Source organism: Pararge aegeria, chromosome 11 (genome assembly GCF_905163445.1).
Source record: "Pararge aegeria chromosome 11, ilParAegt1.1, whole genome shotgun sequence".
NCBI classification, from domain to species: Eukaryota; Metazoa; Arthropoda; class Insecta; order Lepidoptera; family Nymphalidae; genus Pararge; species Pararge aegeria.
In genome coordinates this window covers 1,341,245-1,363,749 of record NC_053190.1, presented here as the reverse complement: position 1 = coordinate 1,363,749, position 22,505 = coordinate 1,341,245, and the positions used below count along the sequence as shown (strand labels likewise).

Sequence of the window (22,505 nt, the reverse complement as noted above, 5' to 3'; positions counted from 1 at the left end):
CTTTTGTATATAATACCACCCCCTTGAGGGTGGTTTTAAAAACGCTTTTCCAGATATTTGATTGATAACTATGCTCAATTTAATCACCTTACTTCAAAGATAGCGTAAAGCCTAGTGGCTAGGACTTCAGCCTCACTTTCGGGGGCCCGAGTTCGAATCCCAAAACGCACCTCTAACTTTTCTAAGCTAAGTACGTTTTAAGTAATTAAAATATCACTTGTTTCAACGGTGAAGAAAAACATCGTGAGGAAACCTGCATACCCGAGAGTTGTACATACTGTTCTGAAAGTTGTCTAAAGTCCACTAAACCATACTGGGCCAGCGTGGTGGACTACGGCCTTAACCCCGTCTCATTGTGGGTGGAAACCCGTGGAGCCTGAAGGAGCTGGTAATGGGTTGATATGATGAAGTACCGTATTTACTTTAATATGTATCCAGCAAAAAAAACGTTGTTGTTTATCAAGTGTAAATTCCCAATAAAGTCACAAGAAATAGCAAGTGTGTATAAATGTACTTATAAACTTTTATCAAGAAAAATAAACTCATACCAAACTCCTAGAAACTTTTGTTTCTCCAAAGTACCTTAAACTTGTCGTTCTACTTGAGTCGTTCAATACAAGAACACTTCGCTATTTCATACTTAATGGCTCTTTTCAATTTTGCTTTTTATGTCAAGTGAGTAGTTACTGAAGTGTTCTTTTCTTTCTTACATTTCTATGGTTACGGGCTGTCTGTGGTTTTTCTACTAGAAATTATATCACGGTTTTTCGAATACGCCTATATTCATTATCAATAGCCAATAAAGTTTATTATTATTAGAATTATTTGAAGGCCGATTGGCGCAGTAGGCAGCGACCCTGCTTTCTGAGTCCAAGGCCGTGGGTTCCATTACCATACTTCTCACGTCTTTGAGAATCATGGAGAACTTCTTACGATATATTTCTTCACCGCAAATGATATTTTAACTGCATATATATACAAATAGCAATAAAATACATTCCTATTCAAGATATACTTCCTACAATTTCTTAAACTGGATTGATTAGACTGTTTTGCCAGTAAGTCAGTTAGTTACAGTACAATATTTTTATAAAATAGCAACAAATCTAGCGTATGTTACTCTCCGTCCTTTAAACTAACACTATGCCAAGAACCATGTCGCTTGGTAGCTTAGTTAGGGCGTAAAGAAAGAGAAAACAAAGAAATAAACACACTATCGCACTTATAACAGAAGTATTAATTACCGTAGTATCCGAATACTATTAAAAAAAAAAAAAAGCAAATGAATATTGAATTTGAATAAGTATAGGCAGATGGAACACGTTTGGTTCGTGAATGTATAAAAGATTGTCTGCTGAAATAGAACGTAGCTAAAGATAGAATAGGAAATACACCAAGAATCACATAAAGGCGCGTTCCCACTACGCTTAATCGGATGGAAAGACCAAAGCCGCTTGTTCACACCTAAGCAATTCATTCAAATAAGTAAATAAAATAAAATAAAAATAAAAAAGCGTGAATTTCTAAAACGTATTACAATTATAAGATTTTTCGAATACGGGTCACGAGACTTTCGCAGTAGCTGCTCATAGTTAGTAAATCAGCGTTGTCTCTGAGGGTAAGCAAAGTATTCAACGGTTAAGTCTGCCATCTCGGATTGGGGAGCGTGTTGAGCTCTAAACTCAACTATCAGCGGTCAAGCTGAGAATGATAAAACTTTCTAAAGCCCGAGAGTTCTCGATAATGTTCTCAAAGGTTTGTGAAGTCGACCAATCTACACGTGGTCAGTGAACTATGGATTAAACCTTTTTGATTCTGAGAGGAGACCCGTGTCCTGAAGTGGGCCGAGAGTGATGATGAAGGATTCAAAATAAGTCTGGGGGAAAATTTCTTAAACAAATGTCTAGTGAACCGTTTGGGGGACACCCGCATGTGCCTTGCAAAATCTGTAATTGATTGACATTTCCGTCTACTTAAGATCTATCAGTTCAGATGGTCAGGTACTAACCCCGGGTCCGGTGTAGTGAGTGCAGGCCGTAAGTGCTGCGGCGGGTTTGTGTCTTACGTAAGCAAAGCCCACACAATAAGGTCGAGGCTTTCTTTAGGTCTAGAAAGTTCCAGGAAAAATACTTTTAATGAAATCCGGGCTCAAGATGGCCAATCATGATACGTGGTCTGACATTTCATATACGCCGCCTACTGCTGTTATTACTTTTTCCCCAATATTTTTCAATAAAAATCAAAGCAAGTGAAATGAAGAAATTTCTAATATCAGGGCAAGTTTTTTAGTTTTAGATGGACATGTTTAAAAATAGTTCTAGTTATTCTTTTCCGTGCGTGAAAAGGTTAGCAATACAATTAAATCTGCCTATTTGGTTTTCTGTAAAAGATTTGGTACCTGATATTTGACGACCTCCCTGGCGCAACGCTGAGCGCTAAACTTAAGCAGAAGATCTCGGGTTCGATTCCCGACCGGTCTGAATTTTCTCTGGTGTGGTCTTTGTCCGCGGCTAGTTACCACCCTACCGACAAAGACGTGCCGCTAAGCGATTTTGTGATCCTGTAAGATGTCGCGTAGAAACCAATTAGGGGTGTGACTACCATACTCAGGTTAGCCCGCTACTATCTTCGACTGCATCATCACTTACCACCAGGTGAGGTTGCAGTCAAGAGCTGACTTGTAGTGGAATAAAAAAAACCTACCGTTATATCTAAAAAGACTTTATAGATTAAAATTCTCTAAAAAAACGTAAAGAAAACAAGAAACCTGTTCATCTTAATTATTTTATGTTTTATCTTTGCAGTGACCTTCGAATAAGGTTTTTTTAAAAATATTTACTTAAATTCCAATTCATTTTAAAAACCTATTTGACTATACTTACATAACAATAAAGGCGTTAGGTATTGGATTTTCAACGAGTCTGTTACAAAGGAAAGCTTTTTCTAGTAAACAAAAAAACTTATGAAATATTTCATTAAATTTTTTCACTAAACCTACGTATCTAACCTGTCAAATATGAAAATAATTACGAAATTTCGCTGAAAACCTGACAAAACGATATCGATTACTTTTTATGAAAGCCTACACAAAAGGCATTGTTAAATTGGGTATTTCAGCTCTATAATATCGTTTATAACATTTGCTTTGTTATACAGTACCTACACGTATTTTTACAGCTAGTCCTATGACTAGCTTTACCCGGCCTCGCGTTTTTGTACTCAGTCTGTTACAAATACCCATTCCCATGGGAACTTAGGAATAAGACAATTTTAAACTATATGGTAAAATACATTTAATACAGCTAGACTATTAAATCAATAATTAAATATACTACGACAGTACACACATCGTCATCTAGCCCCAAAGTAACCGTAGCTTGTGATATGGGTACTTAGATGACTGATAATTATTTGTATGAAATAATATACATAAATACTTATAATATTCAGATAAACACTAAAAAACATTAATGTTAATCACACAAAAAAATTCCAGTTGTCGGAATCGAACCCACGTTCTTGAACTCAGAAAGCAGGGTTGCTGCCCACTGTCGGTCGAAAAAATACAATTGAAGAATTTTTTATACTAAGACAAGGTTGCTAAAAGGCATCTCACGAAATAGAAAAATTCATGTTAAAATGTAAATTATTGACGTTGCAAAATGGCCGAATTTTTTGCCGGCTTTTTATCAGTACAATGGGCCTTCAGAACCGATGGTTAAGTCACTACAAATAGACAGACTTGATGTGTCAAAAGTGCTTATAGAGCAAATCCACTTGAAATAAATGAATTTTGAATTTTCAAAGTTAAAAAATATATCTCAGGATTCAAAATTCATTTATATCAAGTCGGCTTACTCTATAAGCCATTTTAGTTATATTTGTATTTGTCACACAATAAAATGCAAACACGAAAACCTACGAAAACCTACAAAAACCTAGGAAACCGTGGAGAACAGCTTGTATTTAGATTATTTATAGGTCTCACGGTTTATAACGCCCTTCCGGTTCGTAAAAGATAATTATGTAAATGGCATTAAACTTTATTTTCATTATTTCCAGGGTTTTCACCAAGATGGCTACGCAGCGATGACGACTGGTAAGAAAATGGAGTCCAAAGGCACCCAGATCCATCTGCCCCTGATAGGGCGTGGCAGCCGGGGTGAGCTGAGCGACAAGGTCATGTTCTCCCAGGTCAAGTCTCCCCCGGAGCAGCTCAACAATGGTCAGCTGTTAGGGTAAGCATCTTTAGTTTGTACGTAGTTTGGTTTGGTGGTAGCTTCGGTCGTGGCTAGATACAAACCCGGATGTGATACAAAGTGATTTAGCGATACGATGTCGCGAAAAACCTGATTAGGGATATTGTTTTAATGTAACTGCCAAAAGTGCTAAAAATCCCTCAGTCAGAAGAGAGAAGACCAAAGTCTTCGTACTGTGCGTGTTGCCAGTGATGACCTATGGTTCAGAAACATGGTCGCTAACTATGGGCCTCATAAAAAGGCTCAGAGTCACTCAGCGTGCGATGGAAAGAGCTATGCTCGGAGCATCTCTACGTGATGGTATCAGAAATGTGGAGATCCATCAGAGTTACCGATAAAGCTCAACAAGTCGTGAAGCTGAAGTGGCAATGGGCGGGGCACATAGTTCGGAGAAAGGATGGACGTTGGGGTCCCAAGGTGCTGGAATGGCAGCCCCGCACGGGTAAGCGTAGTGTTGGTCGACCCCCAACGAGGTGGACAGACGACATTAAGCGCATCGCAGGTAGCCTCTGGATCCAAGCGGCACGGAATGTGGAATTCCCTACAAAAGACCTATGTCCAGCAGTGGACGTCTATCGGTTGATATGATAATGATTATGATCCCAAACAATGAGAGCTACGAGAGAGTCACGTCTACCCATTATCTCGTTTAAATCTATAGAATAAATATGTTTAATACTCGCGGTAATCCCAGATTAAAATATTAAAATATTTTAAACCATTTTCCGTAAGTGTCTACAAGAACAATACTTCCTTTTACAATCCCATCGTTCGCATGTGCCGCCTTTATAATGATTTAGTATCAAGTAATCATAATATAGACATTTTTAACAAAAGGATAAATATTTTTAAAATTCAAATTATTAAATTCCACATAATTCTTTAGGGAAATAATATATATATTATTAATTAAGTGTTTCTTTTTTGTTTCAACTTTAATTTTATCTTTACTTTCTGTTTAATTCAATTCCAAGTTGTGTACACATACTTTGGGTTGTAGCTTAGAACAAAACTTGTTATTACTTATATTTAGATCTACTTTTAGTTATTACCTGTTTTGTGTACCTAATAACAATAACCAATAAACAATTAACGGGTAGAGACAATAATCTCGTGGCGCGCATGATAGCCCTGCTGGTGGTAAGGCGAGGTTGCAGTAACGGGCTAACGTGTAGTGGAATAAATAATAATCATTTTATTGAGTGTAGATAGTGTAGATATTGTAGTGTAGAAATACATACATTTGTCTGTATTTCTACACTACAGTAAAGTAAATAGGGAATAAGGTTTTTATTTTACAGGATATTACAATTTAATTTAAACAACGTAATAGCCGGTGCGTAAACGATGAAAGCGTTATTTGCTTTGCGCGGTCTGGTAAAAATATATTATAGTACTTAGAGAAATCTGTATAAAGTCAGAAAAGCGGTAATAGCCTAGTGGTTAAGGCTTCGGCTACATTTCGAGGAGACGAGTTCAATTCTCAGAACACACCTCTAGCTTTTTTAAGTTATGAATACCACTTGCTTCAATGGTGAAAGAAAACATCTAAATTTGATGATGATGACGATGTCGAAACAATATACAGCTTTTGACGATACAATTTAGCTTTAGGCGTTAAACGCACTGCTCCAATTTTGTTTAAGTAGAAAGAAACAGTTTCAGTGGTATTTGTACCTCGATTACAGAATTTTATCATAGCTGACTGAAAGCCATATATAATTATGTATATGGCTATTTTCATAATATATGGCTATATAAATCGACATTTCAACTCTGCCATAATCCTAATCATTTTACACAACTTATAGGGTCTCATAGAATTATTGTAGCAGAAGACGATCGAACACATTTAGCAGCGCGCTTACGTGAATGTTAGCATGTATTGGGTAATGGGTTGGTTTTAAATGAAACCCCACAATATGAGATTGATTTTAAAATAACTATTAAAAAGAATGTTAGGTAGGTACGTAACAAAGGTAACGAGTTTAACGAGCGCGATTTATTCCGATGCGTGCGTGCAAGCTCCCTATGTCAGAGTCCTGAACACACTGGTGAATCCAGACAGCCGAACGAACGCAAAAGACAGAAATAAACCAATGATATATATTTTAAAGGCCTATTTGAATATAGAATTTTACAACTGTCGGGCGCCAGCGTATCGATAAACGCGTGTTTTATACCTGAAGTTTATGGATGAACTTGTTAACACAACTTGTCAAAACGCGCGTTAACCGCGTGCCATGGACATGGAGGCTTAGACGCGCTAAATTTAAGCACAGTCTATATATAAATTCAAAATTCAAAATTCATTTATTTCAAGTAGGCCTAATACAAGCACTTTTGAAACGTCAAGTCTGTCCGTGTGTAGTGACTCTACCACCGGTTCGGAAGGCAGATTCTACCGAGAAGAAGCCGGCAAGAAACTCAGCAGTTGCTCTTTTCCAACATCAAAAATTTACATTTTATATTTTAACATTCATTTTTCTATCTTGTGAGAGATGAAAGCGGAGCCGGATGCTTCCAAGCAACCTTGTCATTAAGAAACTCATCAATTGTATAATAACCTCGCTGTAATAAATGTGTTTTAACACATTCTTTAAACTTATGGATTGGTAGGTCCAAAATTACCTTAGGAATCATATTATAAAAGCGTATACTCAATCCCACAAATGACTTCTGCACCTTTCGCAGACGATATGCAGATGTCACTAATTTATGACCATTTCTTGTAAGTCGACTGTTTATATCCACTTTTTGTTTATAAAGACTAATATGTTGTCTTACAAATACTATATTGTTATAAATGTATTGTGAGGCTACCGTAAGTATACCAATTTCTTTAAATTTTTCACGGAGGGATTCACGTGATTTAAGTTTATATATTGACCGTACAGCTCTTTTCTGCAATATGAATATAGTTTCAATATCAGCAGCTTTGCCCCATAATAAGATCCCGTAAGACATCACACTATGAAAGTACGCGAAGTAAACAAGTCTTGCTGTTTCTACGTCAGTAATCTGTCTAATTTTCCTGACGGCGTAGGCAGCCGAGCTTAGTTTACCTGCTAGTGTATCTATATGGGTACCCCACTGAAGCTTACAATCCAAGGTCATGCCCAGAAAAACTGTGGAATCTTCCATTTTTAGTGATTCTCCATTTATTATTATATTTTTATTAACTTTCTTTACATTTGGTAAAATAAATTCCACACACTTAGTTTTTTTTGCATTTAAAAGTAAATTATTGACAGTAAACCAGTGCGACACATGCGACATAGCACGGCTTACATCGTCAGAGTTGTCTCTACCTCTATCAGTTTTAAAAATTAGAGATGTATCATCTGCAAACAGTACAATGTCACAGGTTTCACTGACATGGTGTGGTAGATCATTTATATACACCAAAAATAGAAAGGGACCCAAGATTGAACCCTGTGGGACACCCATTGACGTAGCCGACCCCTGCGACTTAATGTCTTTTATGCAAACCCTTTGGGTTCTGTCACTGAGATAAGAGGCAACCAAATTTAGTGCAACGTTTTTGATACCATAATGGGCTAGTTTAAGAAGCAAGGTTTTATGATCGACACAATCGAATGCTTTGGATAGATCACAAAAAACACCAATGGCATTCTGCGAACGTTCCCAGGCATCGTACACATGTTTTAAAAGTTTAGCGCCTGCATCCGTGGTGCTACGACCTTTAGTAAAACCGTACTGCTCCGGATGTAGTAAGTTATTTACATTGAAGTGATTCAAAAGTTGATTTAATATAATTTTTTCAAAGACCTTACTAAGAGCTGGTAAGATTGAAATGGGTCTGTAATTGTTTATGTCGTTTTTATTGCCAGATTTAAATAGAGGTATAAGTTTACTATGTTTCATTAAATTTGGAAAAGTACCTCTATCAACACATTCATTAAAAAGTATGGCTAAGTAAGGGGCAATAACGTCTATAATGTTAGATATTACCATTACAGACATACCCCATAAATCACCGGTTTTTTTCTGTTTCAACAACTTAAAATTCTTTATTATATCATATGCAGATATATGTTTAAAATTAAATAAAACGTTGCACTCATTAACGTTGTTCCTCAATAAACTCTGAGCTGCAGTAGGTGAAGAATTAAGTGAATCAGTCAACAAAATAGGAACACTCTGAAAAAAGTTTTCAAAGGTACTTGCAACCTCACTGTCAGCGGTAACTTTATTATCATTAATAATTAATTCAAAGTTTACGTTGCGAGATTTAGCTTTCCCAGTTTCATTATTAACAATTTTCCAGGTTGTTTGTACTTTGTTATCCGATTTTATGATTTGATCCTTAAAGTATAGCGACTTAGCATGAAAGCAAACGTTCTTAAACGTTTTAGAGTACATTTTTACGTGTTGTAGGAAAGCTGGAGTATGGTTATATTGTTTTTCACCATAGAGCTCATACAAATTATCTCTACTTTTGTATATGCCAATAGTTGCCCAATCGCTAAACTTTATTTTTTTATTGAAATCTATATGTTTGAAATTGAATATTTTGTTAAATTCATTTTCTATAATATTAAAGAGCGTACCATAAATGCTGTCAGGATGACCGTTCTTAAAGACAAGGGCAGGAATTTTGGATGATATTTCACCTTTGAATCGCGTCAATTTGCTCTTAGTTATCGGCCTACACTTGACGATATGTTTATCTTTGTTTATATTATTCAAAACAGTAATTTGTTGGCCACAATGATCTGATCTTAAGTTGGTTATTATCGATTTACCTAAGATATCACAGTTGAGAAAAATATTATCTAAACACGATGCTGAGGTTGCTGTGATTCTAGTAGGTTCACTAAAAGCATAATTTAAATTAAAACATTTAAATAAGTTTAGCAACCTAGTCGTAGTTGCATTACTAAGTAAAATATCAACATTAAAATCCCCGCATACTATTGCTTTTTTTGTGGATACAGACAATCGCTTAAGCACATCTTCCATTACATCCTCAAAAAGGCTAAAATCACCTGAGGGGGGACGATATACACACACTATTATAAATCGCTCCAGCTCCACACAAGATAGTTCTACAGTGCGTTCAACAGAAAGACTAACTATGTCTTTTCGCTCCTTACAAGTTATATTATTGTGTACAAAAATTAAGGACCCACCATGAATTGCAGTCCTTCTGAAGAACACACTTGACATTTTGAAATTCCTTAAGATAACTGCTGGATGTGCACCAGTGAGCCAATGCTCAGTAATACACAGAATGTGTATATTGAGTTTTTCCACAAACAGTTCTATTTCAATTTCTTTGCCGGTTAAGCTCTGTATATTTTGATGTACAATGTTCATATTGGAGAGCTTCTCCGTTGTCTGGCTATCTAGTTTAAATAATTATAAGAAATTTTCTTAGTACTTGAACAAGTACTTGGGTCATTATCAGAAATATTGGTACCTAAAGTACAATTTGTAAAGTTGTCAATAGACTTAGTTACAACACTTGTAACTGTATCATTTAAATTGTAAGCTAATAATGAGGCTATATGTTGCTTACATTTTTTTGACAGATAAAAAGTATCCCTAGTCAATAACAGTCTTGAAATAAATTTATTCACATCAAAATAAAAAACTGCCTCACTATGACGGCATGTCAAGTTATAAATTAATAAATTTAAATTATAAATTTGCTTATTTCGCTTAGAACTAAGTGTGCCACAGTACGGAAAGGCACACATAACAAATCTACATTTAGATTTTTCATGCAAAGCCAGCAACTTTTCTACACATCTTATAATTTGTGTCTTTTTGACATTTAAGCTGTCTCCTAACAAAAATATAACATTTTTATTTACATCTAAACTGTCTATGTTCAAACTATCAATAAGATAGTCTAAATTAGCCCCCGGTGAACATCTATTAGTCACTGAGTGATCTAGGTAACAGTTCATAATAGGACCAAAACCTTTACCTAGCTTGTCTGAAATTACTAAAGTGTGTTTTTTAGGCTTACTTGATAAATTATAATCTAATGATAAATTATAATCTCTATAAGATGTTAACTGTGGCTTGCTGTAAATCAAATAGGCCAAATATGTCATTTGATAGGTTTTGCTTTTAGGCTATTATAATATCACTTGTGACAACGGTGAAGGAAAACATCGTGACACAAAGGCGTTGGAGTCCACCAATCCACACTGGGTCAGCCTGGTGGACTACGGTCGAAACCCTTTTTATTGTAAAAAGCAAAGCCGACCAAATAAAATATTCTTTTACATAATAAGTATTCGTGTTTCTTTATAATATGTAGTTGTTTAAACCATATATACCTACAAATAAATTGCGTAAGAACAATATGTTATTTGAAATTGCAAATATTGGTGTCCGTTAGCGACGGATACCGGCATAACGGAGGTTATCCGGACGTCATACGAATCTGAAATTCAGAATAAATACATCATAAATAGTGATTTTGACTTTTGGGTCGCGACTTAGGTATCTATTTTCCACGATCAAGGAGAAAATTGCTATAAACACATACTTTATACTTTACCAGGGTACTTACTTTCTTTATTTTTATAAAGTCAAGTGTCAATCCATAGTATAAAAGCGAAAATGTTTTGGTTTGTCGCTACTTCACCGTCTAACGAAGCAAATTATTAATAGATTTTATTTTTGACATAGAGTAAGTTAAAATTAGTGTACATATATATTTTTTTGCTTACTATCTAAGGCGGATTTTTTGTACCTATATTTTTATCTACCAACAATGTAAAACCAATCTGCAAATAAACGATTTGAATTTGAATTTTGAATTTGAAAGGAGAGTAACATAGGCTACTTACTCACATCCTGGGGTAGCTGGAAGAGATCTCTTATAGAGATAAGCTTTCCTTTGTACACTTCATGTATCTTGTTCGTGTATCATGTTCACAATCACAATTTATGGTACGTAAATAATAAATAAATAAAAAAATAAAAAATACTTTTTATCTAAGGAAACGAAACGTTTGCCGCAGGATTTGTGAAAATTTATGAATAAAATTGTATGGATTTATGGTTTCAAAAAAAACAAAATATTTTTCATCCGTCAAGTGTCAGTTTACAGTCGCCTAAACTTTTCGAAACGCCGAATCGGTGTCGTAACTTAAGAAGGCGCCTAATGTCGCTAGACATTAAGGCTTAAGAGTTCGTGAAATGTATATTTTCCATAAGCAGCACGCCCAGCAGACGGACTTAGTCGCCTCGTACGAGACCCGCGGGAAGAGAAGGGGTGGTTACTACTGTACACTGATCTGCCACCACAGCATTACACTATGCTCGTGTTATCAACCATTAAAAATTCTAATGCTTCATACCTTTCCTTACTCTACACATATTAAAATAGAAGGCGCCCTTGACGCTAATAACAAAGGGCTTCTACCAGCTCTACATACTATTTTAATACGTATTACATGACAGCAAAGTTTATTTTTGCATACGCGTAAAACAATTTCATTGCGTATGGTGGTGCCGATATTATGTTGAGTAGTACTAGTTCCAGTGCAGGCAATTTTAAACTTTAATGGTTAAATGTACAGTTTGTAATTGCTTGTCAGGGAAAAATATCATTGTGCTTATTTTCATGGTGGTGTATGACTAATCTTAAACATTCCTGATCCATTAGCGATTTTTTTATAAATAAATAAATAGCGAGCATACGAGCAAGCGGTTCACTTGATGTTAAGTGCAAACCGCCGCCCATGAACTTCAAAAGCGCCAGAGGAGAACTAAAATTGTGTTTTCAGCCTTAAGACGCTTGTTTTTCCGCCATAATCCCATATTAAAATGAAGTAAAACCAATGCGGATGGCAGTTGGTTCTACAATTTACATGCTAAAACGGACAGTCGAAGAACTCCAGCCATCCAGTTGCCCGAACAGCGATATTAAATTAATAGGATAACTAAATACATCTAGGAGATAAGTGGGAAGTCCCGGGTTCGATTCCCGGCAGGTGAAATTTGGACTAAAATTAAAAAAAAAATTAAAAAAAATCAAATTGATGGACACAGGGCAGCATATCGCTGGATGTCCTGTGAAGTATAGCTCTATATATAGGCGATGGTATTCCACGTATCAGGTGGGCCATTTACTGGAAATTTTTACTAAGTATATATAAAATTGAGAGATAAATTTAAAGATTTTAAAATAATGACAGTGTATAGTCAGTACATATTTTAAAATTTAATGTACGTTCATAAAAACATTTCTAAATTTAAGAAAAAATGTGACTGCAATAATTTAAACATTAGAAGTAAGAATAAACTTACAGTGCAATATACTAGGTTACATAAAATTCATAATTCGTTTAAAGGAAATTGCATACAATTCTACAATAAACTACCAATTGTCATCTTGGAGATGTCTCTTAAAAAGTTTGTATTAAACGTTATAGAAAAGTCCTATTATAGTATAAAGAACTACGTAAACGATAAAAAAGCTTGGGTGTAAATTATTGATCTAACCAGGTTGCTCTTTTAAAATGAGATTGTGAGATGGTGATAACAAAAAAAAACACCCGGCTAAGTTTGTTGTGGGCTTCTTCTTAGACCAGGACGCGTTTGGAACCCTCGTTGCTTTAGTTTTAAGTTTACGAATGTGGTTATCGCCATCATCTCGCTACCGTGTGGTTCTTATGTACGCATCAAAAGTGCCACCTGTGGGCCTACTTGAATAAAGATATTTTTGACTTTGACTTTGACTTTAAAAAAACTTGGTCGCATAAATCATCACATCCATCTATTTAGAAATCTAAAGAATTTACTCTGTACAAATTACTATCCATATATAAATCAATATACATAGGTTCATACACGAATAGATGTAATCTGTTTCTATCTATCTATTAATAAATCGAAAGAAAATGCCAACAGGCGTCATAGCGTCTCAAAATAAAAACACGTGGAGATGCGGTATTTAGCTCCACGGTAAGATTCCATAGTTTTTTAAAATAATAATAATAAATAAAATAATAAATAAATATACTACGACAATACACACACCGCCACCTAGTCCCAAAGTAAGCGTAGCTTGTGTTATGGGTACTAAGATTACTGATGAATAATTTTATGAATAATATACATAAATATTTATAATATACATATATACACCCAGACACTGAACAACATTCATGTTCTTCACACAAACATTTTCCAGTTGTGGGAATCGAACCCACGGCCTTGGACTCAGAAAGCAGGGTCGCTGCCCACTGCACCAATCGGCCGTCAAACCAGTAGTATTTGTATATCGAGAGAAACTTCTCTGTACTCACGATGTCTAAACACAGATTCAGTTTAAAAAAACATTCCGTTGTTTATTGGCGTTCTGGCATTAACCAGATACTCGTAGACGCTATAATACATTATATTTTGCGATTCAGCGTGTAATGTTCTTTAAACATTAATTAAAAAAAAATCATTGATAATTATTTTGAAGGTAACGCTAAAAGAAAATTTATTAATAAAACGTAACGTAACATGAACTGAAAGCTAAAATACATATATTCGTGGATGTAATTAAAAACCAATGAAGAACTTTCATATAACCTTTTTTTAACGTTACATGAACTTTTAGCCGCCGTGCAGTTGTAATCCAGACCGTCTGTCTAAATCTTCATATCATAGTATAATGAAATGATACAGTAAGTCGACGCTTTTGATCTTGCAGTAAATGACTTACAACGTTACGACAGTGTAGTGTAGCGTATAATTGTTATTAATATCATGCTTAAAACATTTGAAGATAAAGAAAAATATCCTAATATTATTAAAGTTACAAGAAGGCTATCAACCACCTGTCTTAAGAGGATTCTCGAGTACTTCGGTCACATTGCCAGAAGAGATGGAGACAATCTTGAAAAGATAGTGGTCACTGGCAAAGTGGAAGGAAAGAGACCTCGAGGACGTAGCCCGATTCGTTGGTCGGATCAAATCCGCACTGCTCTCGACACCAAAGTGCATACGGCTTTAAACGTTGCTCAAAGCCGAGTCAAATGGCACAAAATCGTCCAAAAAGTTGTAAGTGGAAGGGGTCACGACCCTCAGCAATGAGGAACACGACGTAGAGAGAGAGAGATTATTAAAGTAATTACCACAGTTACAAATATATCTAACGATTTAGTGAATGGCCGCAAACTCAGCCTGCATTTGCGACAATGCCCAACTCTTAATGTCAGTTCGCTTTATCTCTAAACGCTCGTAAACCGCACCGCCCGATTATGAAGGTCCCTTACTACTGAGGCCATTACGGGTCGTTTCCTCGCTTCGCACTCACCGTACGATTGCGACCGATAGACTTCGGACCCCTGCATGGCTATACTCACTCTGTGCGACATTAACTACACTGTACAAACAATACTGTACAAATGATGTGATGAGATAAGCATTAGCGTTGATAGCTCAACGCTTACGGTTTCGGCCTCTCTATCTGACTTAGATCCTTCCTTGGTTAACCTCTAATTTTTCACAGTTATGTGTATTTTTACTTTGTGCAGTCAAATATCTGAAAGATAGACAGTGGCGTGCACTGGGTATCTTATCAGGGTATCCAGCAGGGAAATTGCATAAAGCTGCAAAAATCCTCCTCTCACTACCCTAAAATTTATATATAACTGGTAGTTTAACTGGTAGTTATATATAAATTTTAGGGTAGCCAGTGCTTTTGTGCATGTATGAAGTGCACGCCACTGAAGATAGGAAAAGAAACGCAGATCGCAGGAGAACCAAAGTCACTGACATAGCCTAAACTATCAGCAAGTTGATACGGCAATGATATGATCCTTGTAGTAGCTGCGATGGCCCTTGGATCAGGAAAGTTCTAGAGTGGAGACCACGAACAGCATGATGAACCGACGACATAGAGGGGAGAGGATGGATAGGGAAGGCTCAGGTACGCTTCTTCCGAAGGCTGATGATGATGATGAATTAAATACCACTTGCTTTTATAGCGAAGGAAAACATTATGAGGAAACCTGCATGACTGAGAGTTCTATAATGTTTTCGAAGCATGCATAAAGCAGATACATGGCATAAAATGGAAAATTCCCTTGCAATACGAGCTATATACAATAATTTGGGTATGCAGTGCATTTGTGCATGTATGGAGTGCACGCCATTGTCTCTAAGGTGTTGGAGTCTAGTAATCCGCACTTGGCAAGCGTGGTGGTCCTGAACGCTTAACGCTTACGCTTCGTGGGCTGGTAATGGGATGATAAGCTAAGCATCTTTAACATCCAGCCTATCATAAATCCTTAATTTTATAGGAGAAACTGTTTTCGATCATCCACCCACCACGCTGCTCCAATGCGAGTTGTCGGGCGGGCTTGTTGGAGCATCTTTATCATTCTACCGATTCTATTGTACCTAGTCTTGTTTGCTAGTGACCTACTGCTCTACTATCCATTGGGGCGGAGTTGAAAAAAGCTATTTAACTTTTCCGCTGGCAGGTATGTTCCAGATACTCCCAGTCAACGTTATTATGCCTAGGTCATACCCTACTTGCATTGGAATTCACTTCTAGAAATCTCTATGGAACAATATATTTTAATCTAGCTGATGATCGTAACTTCAGTCGCGAGGAATTCTAGTTTGAAAATTAATTTCCCGAGCAGGTTATTATTACTGAAAATCGTTAAAGCTCATTGGAGCGGCATGGTGGTACAATGCTCTAAAACCCCTTCTCCGAAATTCTTCAGAAATATGATTATAAGGTTCAACATTGATATTCAGTAATTTTTATTTTTAAGAAAGGCTACCTTACCTTTACATGGTTATATTATGAACTCGGATATTAAAAAGTAAAAATCTTTCTAAAACTACGTTGTTTTTTAGTCAGACAGTTATCAGTATCAGTGGACACATTATATTTCGGGACATGTGTAGCCTATAGCCCCAAAAAGATATCGCATAGGATGCGCCAATATCACCAATTTATGTCTCTCTGTCTGTGTTTGGAGAGCCGATTGTTAATTCATCAGCTTTTATTGACGTCTTATATAATACTTTTGTTTATAGGGTTATAACTTACAATGAGTTATTATATAAAAGCTTTTCCACGACCATACCTATAGCTAGAATTTATATCTACATCTTTAATACCTACCTTTTGAATGAATGAATACACTTATATTGCACCCCATGAAGGTAACATAAAAAGAAAAGTATTAAAAACAGCCGACTTGGCGGCCTTATCGCTTCATAGCGATTTCTTCCAGGCAACAAATGGTAAATACGAACAAATATATAATATAGGTTGTGCATATAAATATATACCTATAGAAACTAATACCGTAGAAAAATATTTAATTACTTAAATAAATATATATAGAAAGAAAGAGAATACATTTATTCATGTTAAGTGCTACAATAGTAAATCTTATAACAATATAGTGTATCTGTGTGTAACTCCAGACAAAAAGGGTGTACAGCTTTTTATTAAATAGATATAAACAAAAAAAATATAGAAAAAGTGAAGCATAGGTTATTCCCATTACAGTAATAAAAGTGATAAAAGTAGCAAAATTTTAATATATAATATATACAAATATACTTGTAATATAATGTAACTTCCATTTTTATTTACTTTTATATATAGCATAAATTATCTGTATGTAATTTCAACATATTTGCCCATCATTATGCTTGTATGGTTACTTTAATAAAAGCTTATATCAAATCCGAGTAATGAGGGAAATCGTCGCTAGACACTGGCAGATTACTGCCTAAACATTTCTATTGGATAGAAGCAGGCGTTACTTTGCGGAAATCCGTAATATATTATGAAAATTAAGCTTAATTTGCTATACTCTGCCAACAGCAGGAGAATCTGTATGGTGTAATTTATAATTTCTTCAATCCGTATACTCTACAATGTAGGGTACATTATGCTACGCACGTTTTGCTCCGAAACCGGAGCATCCTCAGGAGATGTTTACTTTACTATATAATTATAATTATAATGAATAATTGTTACCGTCCTTTCTCATTTTGAAAGAAGACATGCGCTGTAGTGCTCTTTTAAAGTGTTCTAATTTACTAGCTTACCGTACATATACCGTCTTGCCCTGAATAATTTAAAACTTAATTATGTAACACTTATTGAAATACCATCATCATGATATCAACCGATGCACGCCCACTGCTGGACAGGTCTTTTGTAAAGTTACAAATTCCAAGGGTCTTGACTAGTGCCGCATACGTACAAAAAGACAAAAAAAAAAAGACAAAATCACACAAAACTTTCATAATAGGTTGAGATCAGCATTTTACTTTATTCAGTTTAACACCGAATAACACTCTTGAATCAAACGACATGTCACTTAAAATATAGATGTTTTTTTATTACGAGTTTCGAAGGTATTTTTACAGCGTTTTGCCTTATTAATACATTTGTGTTATCCTAGAAAGATATTCCATAAAAACCCAGGTTTCTTCATTTGCTTGGGAAGTATAGACCACTGTACTCGGATTATACCTTGGATTCAAGCCAATAGAGTGAAATTGTGGAACTAGGTTAATATTTAATTTGATATACTTCAGACGTATCTCTCCATGCGCCGATTCAACTTTATACCTCTATCTATATCACATAATTGATATTCCAGAGTGATTTATATTCGAATTGAATACAATCAATGATACTGGAAATATTTTTATTGGAATAGAGTCTAATTGGAATACCAAACTAAATAATTTCAAAAATGACTCAATTTTAAGAAGGTTTATGTTTTCAGCATTATTAAACTGCAAGTATGTTTATAAATAAAAAATAAAAATAAAAATAGTTTATTTCGGTAAGAAACAAAGTGGTATCAATATATCGCTGAAGCCTTCTTTTAAGAGTAGTATTACTTCCCCTGTATCAGAAGACTGACCTGTAACAAAATACATTAAAATGAAGGTAGGTAAAGAAACAAAACAAGAGATACAATGATATACAAAAGGACAGACATGTTATAAAGAAATTTAGATGATAATAAAAAATTACAACCTATAATATACAAAATAAGAATGCGTGTTTGAAGCGACTTTAACAAGTTTACAATTAAAAAATTATGTTATGCTTTAGTAAGAAGTAATGTTTTTTTTATAGTAATAATTGACTGAAGAAACAGATGGCCCACGGCCCACCTGATGGTAAGTGCATATCCATCGCCTATAAACAGAGCAACACTTACCAGGGCATGAAAGGCGCATGTCCTGCAACATGCCGCTCATGTTAGCTAAAATAGGTTTCATTTGCCTGTAATTACAGCGGCAACCAAGCCTTTCAAACCGGAAAACAGCATTGCAACAATGCTGCTTAGCGACAGAAATAAACAACAAGCAGGAAGATCGCGTAAAATTGAAAAATTCTCCTTGTATACAAGTTGTATGAAATGTTAAGGGTACGCAGTGCATTTGTGCATCTATGAAGTGCTCACCACTGGACCAATAAGAGATGCCGACGGTCCAACCAACTTATGTACGGTGCCTACTGCTTATATATTTTTTTCCATTTCCTACAACTACTGAATCTTTTAGGACGAGCGTAAGCGAAATAAAATATAATCACTACAATAAAATAGTTACAATAATACTTCCCCTGACAAGCTCTATTACAAAAAGCTCTACTACTTCTAAGTCAAAGTCAAAGTCAAAGTCAAAAATTACTTTATTCAAGTTGCCCATAGGTGGCACTTTTGATGCGTACATAAGAATTACACGGTAGTGAGATGATGGCGAAAACAACATTCGTAAACTTAAAACTGAAGCTACGAGGGTTCCAAACGCGTCCTGGTCTAAGAAGAAGCCCATTACAAACATAGCCGGGTGTTTTTCTTTTGTTATCACCATCTCACAATGTCATTTTAAATTATTAGAAGAGCAACCTGGTTAGAGCAATAATTTACACCCAAGCTTTTTTATCGATTACGAAGTCCTTTATACTATAATAGGACTTTTCTGTAAGCTTACGTTTAATACTAACTTTGTACTTTTTAAGAGACATCTCCAAGATGACAATTGGTAGTTTATTGTAGAATTGTATGAAAATTCCTTTAAACGAATTATGAATTTTATGTAATCTAGCATATTGCACTGTAAGTTTATACTTACTAAAAGAGTCTCGTGGTTAAGGGCGTAGGTCTTAATTACAATGGGAACGGGTTCAATCCCCAGCACGAACCTGTAACTTTTCAGAGTTATGTGCATTTCAATTAAATATCAGTGAATGCGTTAGCGGCCTCTATAATTTTCTCAAAGGCATTTGAAGTCTTTCAATCTGCACGTAGCCGTACACTGTACTGAACCGGTAATCTGTCGATAATAATAAAATTCTGTAGTTGAAGTGTAGCAATGGAGCAACTTTATTAAAGCTTCTACCACCCTCTTGTGCAGGACCTACAATGCTTATGTATTCCGGAAAAACAAACTGTTCGATCTATTTAAAATAAACCTGTAATAAATGCTTACCATATCGCAGGAAACCGTTAGTATGCCACATTGAATAGTACAGAGCTAAACTCGAATAAGAGTTTAGTCTGAAATATATAGCTCGACTAAAACAGCTCTGGTATTTTAATTAAACTCAAGGAAGAAGTTAAATGGCTCCAGTTATTTGTTACACATCGTGTAACAAATAACTGGAGCCTAAGGCTCCGTTCAGATAGTATTTATCCAATAGTAGCTTAACTCGGGCGAGCTCGACAGTTCCGTATTCTAAAATATAAAGAAACACTCTTATAAAATTCAAATACAAATTCATTTATTTCAAGTAGGCCTACTTTATAAGCACTTTTGAAACGTCAAGTCTATATGTTTGTAGTGACTCTACCACCGGTTTGGACAGCAGATTCTACCGAGAAGAGCCGGCAAGAAACTCAGTAGTTGCTCTTTTCCAACATCAACATTTACAATCATTTTTCTATCTTGCGGGAGCTATATAGAAGTGTTAAATCTTGTGAAGAAATAAAATCTATCCATAGACATCTCTTGTTTTGCAAACACTATACATTGCACTATACAACACAACTTAGTCCATCCATAGTCGCCATTGAAACTAAAGATCCACAGCACCGGCAAAACCCGCAAAACAGCGCAAAAATTTAAAACGAAATCTCGGATCATGTCTAAGAAAAACAAAATATAATTTTTTTTTTGCAAAATTCTTAAAAAAATAATAGCTGGAGAAAGCTTATTGTATGTTAATGACCTTCTCAATGAATATTTTTATTATTGATAATGATAATAATAAAAAGTCCGCATCTAGTTACAGCGCTCATACATGGTTCCATTTCAAATGAATACAATATTTTGACATTCATTTTTTTTAACTATTTCCTATAATTAAATAGAATTGTAACTGTATAAATAAATAAATAAACTAATTCATGAGGTAGGTAACAGGCTATTTAACTTAATATCAAGCCACGATTTTGCAAAGCACACATCCCACATCCACCCTGTGTCTGTCAACCTTAGGCCAAAGTAAATATATTAAAGCAGTAGAAAGCTAGAAAAGACACACCTAAACCGATGCACGCACCGATGAGACCCCAAAGCTATTATCGCAGGATTTTAGTCCGAGGCCTCGTCGATGCGTGTATCTATGTGTCTATCTTATCGTAGTTTCCCCACTGCTATAATATATTTACTGTGCTCAGGCGTACATGTTAAGCCTAATGTGCCTGTAATAACACCGGTAACCACGCCCTTCAGCCCGGAACACAGCAATGCTGTTTGACGGCAGAAGGAAGCACGGCGGTAGTAGGTTCTCCCCCGGACGAGCTCACAAAAAGCTCGGCACTTCAAGACGTATTTTATACGCAAAAAAAATTTCATAAATAGCACTTTACATACTAGGGGAGCAGCATTTGAAGCGTGGTGTGAAGCTAGCCTAAAATAGGTTAACGTTACTTATTTACCTATTCCACTTTGGCTCGACGCCAAGATGTTGTGTCCAACCCAAATACGCTGTGATGGACAACGTTGTTAGTTAGGACCCGTGCTACTTGCTAGCAGAACAAAACTCAATTGCATCTTGGAAGTAGGCGTTACTTTGCATAAGTATATGACAATATGAAAATTGAGCTTAATTAACTGTAATCTAATTTTACCAGACATACAGACAGAGTGTAATAGTATAAATGCGAAATTGGGTTGTTTTGTTTGTTTGTCCTTCCTTCACGCCCTAAACAAGCAACCAATCAATTTGAATTATAGCATAGAGTTAGTTAAAGGATGGAGAGCAACCTAAGCTCATTTTTATTCCAGGAAAGCAAACGGGTCCCACGGGATTTGTAAAAAACCGTAATAAACGCGGGCAACAGTTAGTAAAAATATGATACACCCCGTCTGCGAATCATCATAAGTAGCCTTTAAACCAGTACTTAGACCTGCACTAATGCGGGTTCACGGGCATTGTGAATACGGTTATTAAATTACAATATATTATGCTTGCTGAATAGGGGTTGTTACAGCAGATACAGAATATTGAAAATGCTCCTAAAACGGGTTGACGCTCGATAGTCGAGATAGATTAAAAAAAACAGTAAAGTTTTTAGATAAATAAGATGTAAATTTGACTTTTGACTTTGACTTAAACATACTTGATGTATGTTTAAGTCAAAAGCTGATCTGAAGTTTTTTCTGAACATAATATTATAAGATTGTACCTATGAGTGATTTTACAACAGGTACATCTGTTGTATTCGTTCATTTGGCCGATTGGCGCAGTGGGCAGTTTTCTTTTCTGAGTCCAAGGCCGTGGAATCGAATCCCACAACTGGAAAATGTTTGTGTGATGAACATGAATGTTTTTAGTGTCTGGGTGTTTATCTATATATTTTAAGTATTAAGTATATTATCCATAAAAAAATATTCATCAGTTATCTTAGTACCCATAACACAAGCTACGCTTACTTTGGGACAAGATGGCGATTTGTGTATTGTCCTAGTATATTTATTTATTTATTATTTATATATATATAATATTTAACTCTTTTGATAAAGAGTATTTACGAACAACGCTGACGAGCCGCAACGTCTTAATGCGCGGCAATAGTGATTATTTACTTAAATACAATTTGAAGTACCTTAAAAATGCACAAGTAGCAATAGATCGCCGTTGTTAAATGTCAAATATGATAAACAACGACATGGATAGGTTAAATATAAAGGTAGGTGTGATAGCTTCAAGTAACTTCTGGTGTCAAAAGAAACCCAACTGGTAATTAAATTCAA

At 35.5% G+C, this 22,505-nt stretch overlaps 1 protein-coding gene across 1 annotated transcript in view; it reads left to right on the top strand.

Annotated features, from left to right (window-relative positions):
* The window catches only part of LOC120627720 (ATP-binding cassette sub-family G member 4), a 68,852-nt gene that overhangs the window by 33,231 nt on the left and 13,116 nt on the right, over positions 1–22,505 (top strand). Inside the window, exon 2 of the mRNA XM_039895743.1 lies at positions 4,063–4,238. Coding sequence (XP_039751677.1) covers positions 4,090–4,238 — 149 coding nt within the window. The 5' untranslated portion in view covers positions 4,063–4,089. The remainder of the gene's footprint in view (positions 1–4,062; positions 4,239–22,505) is intronic.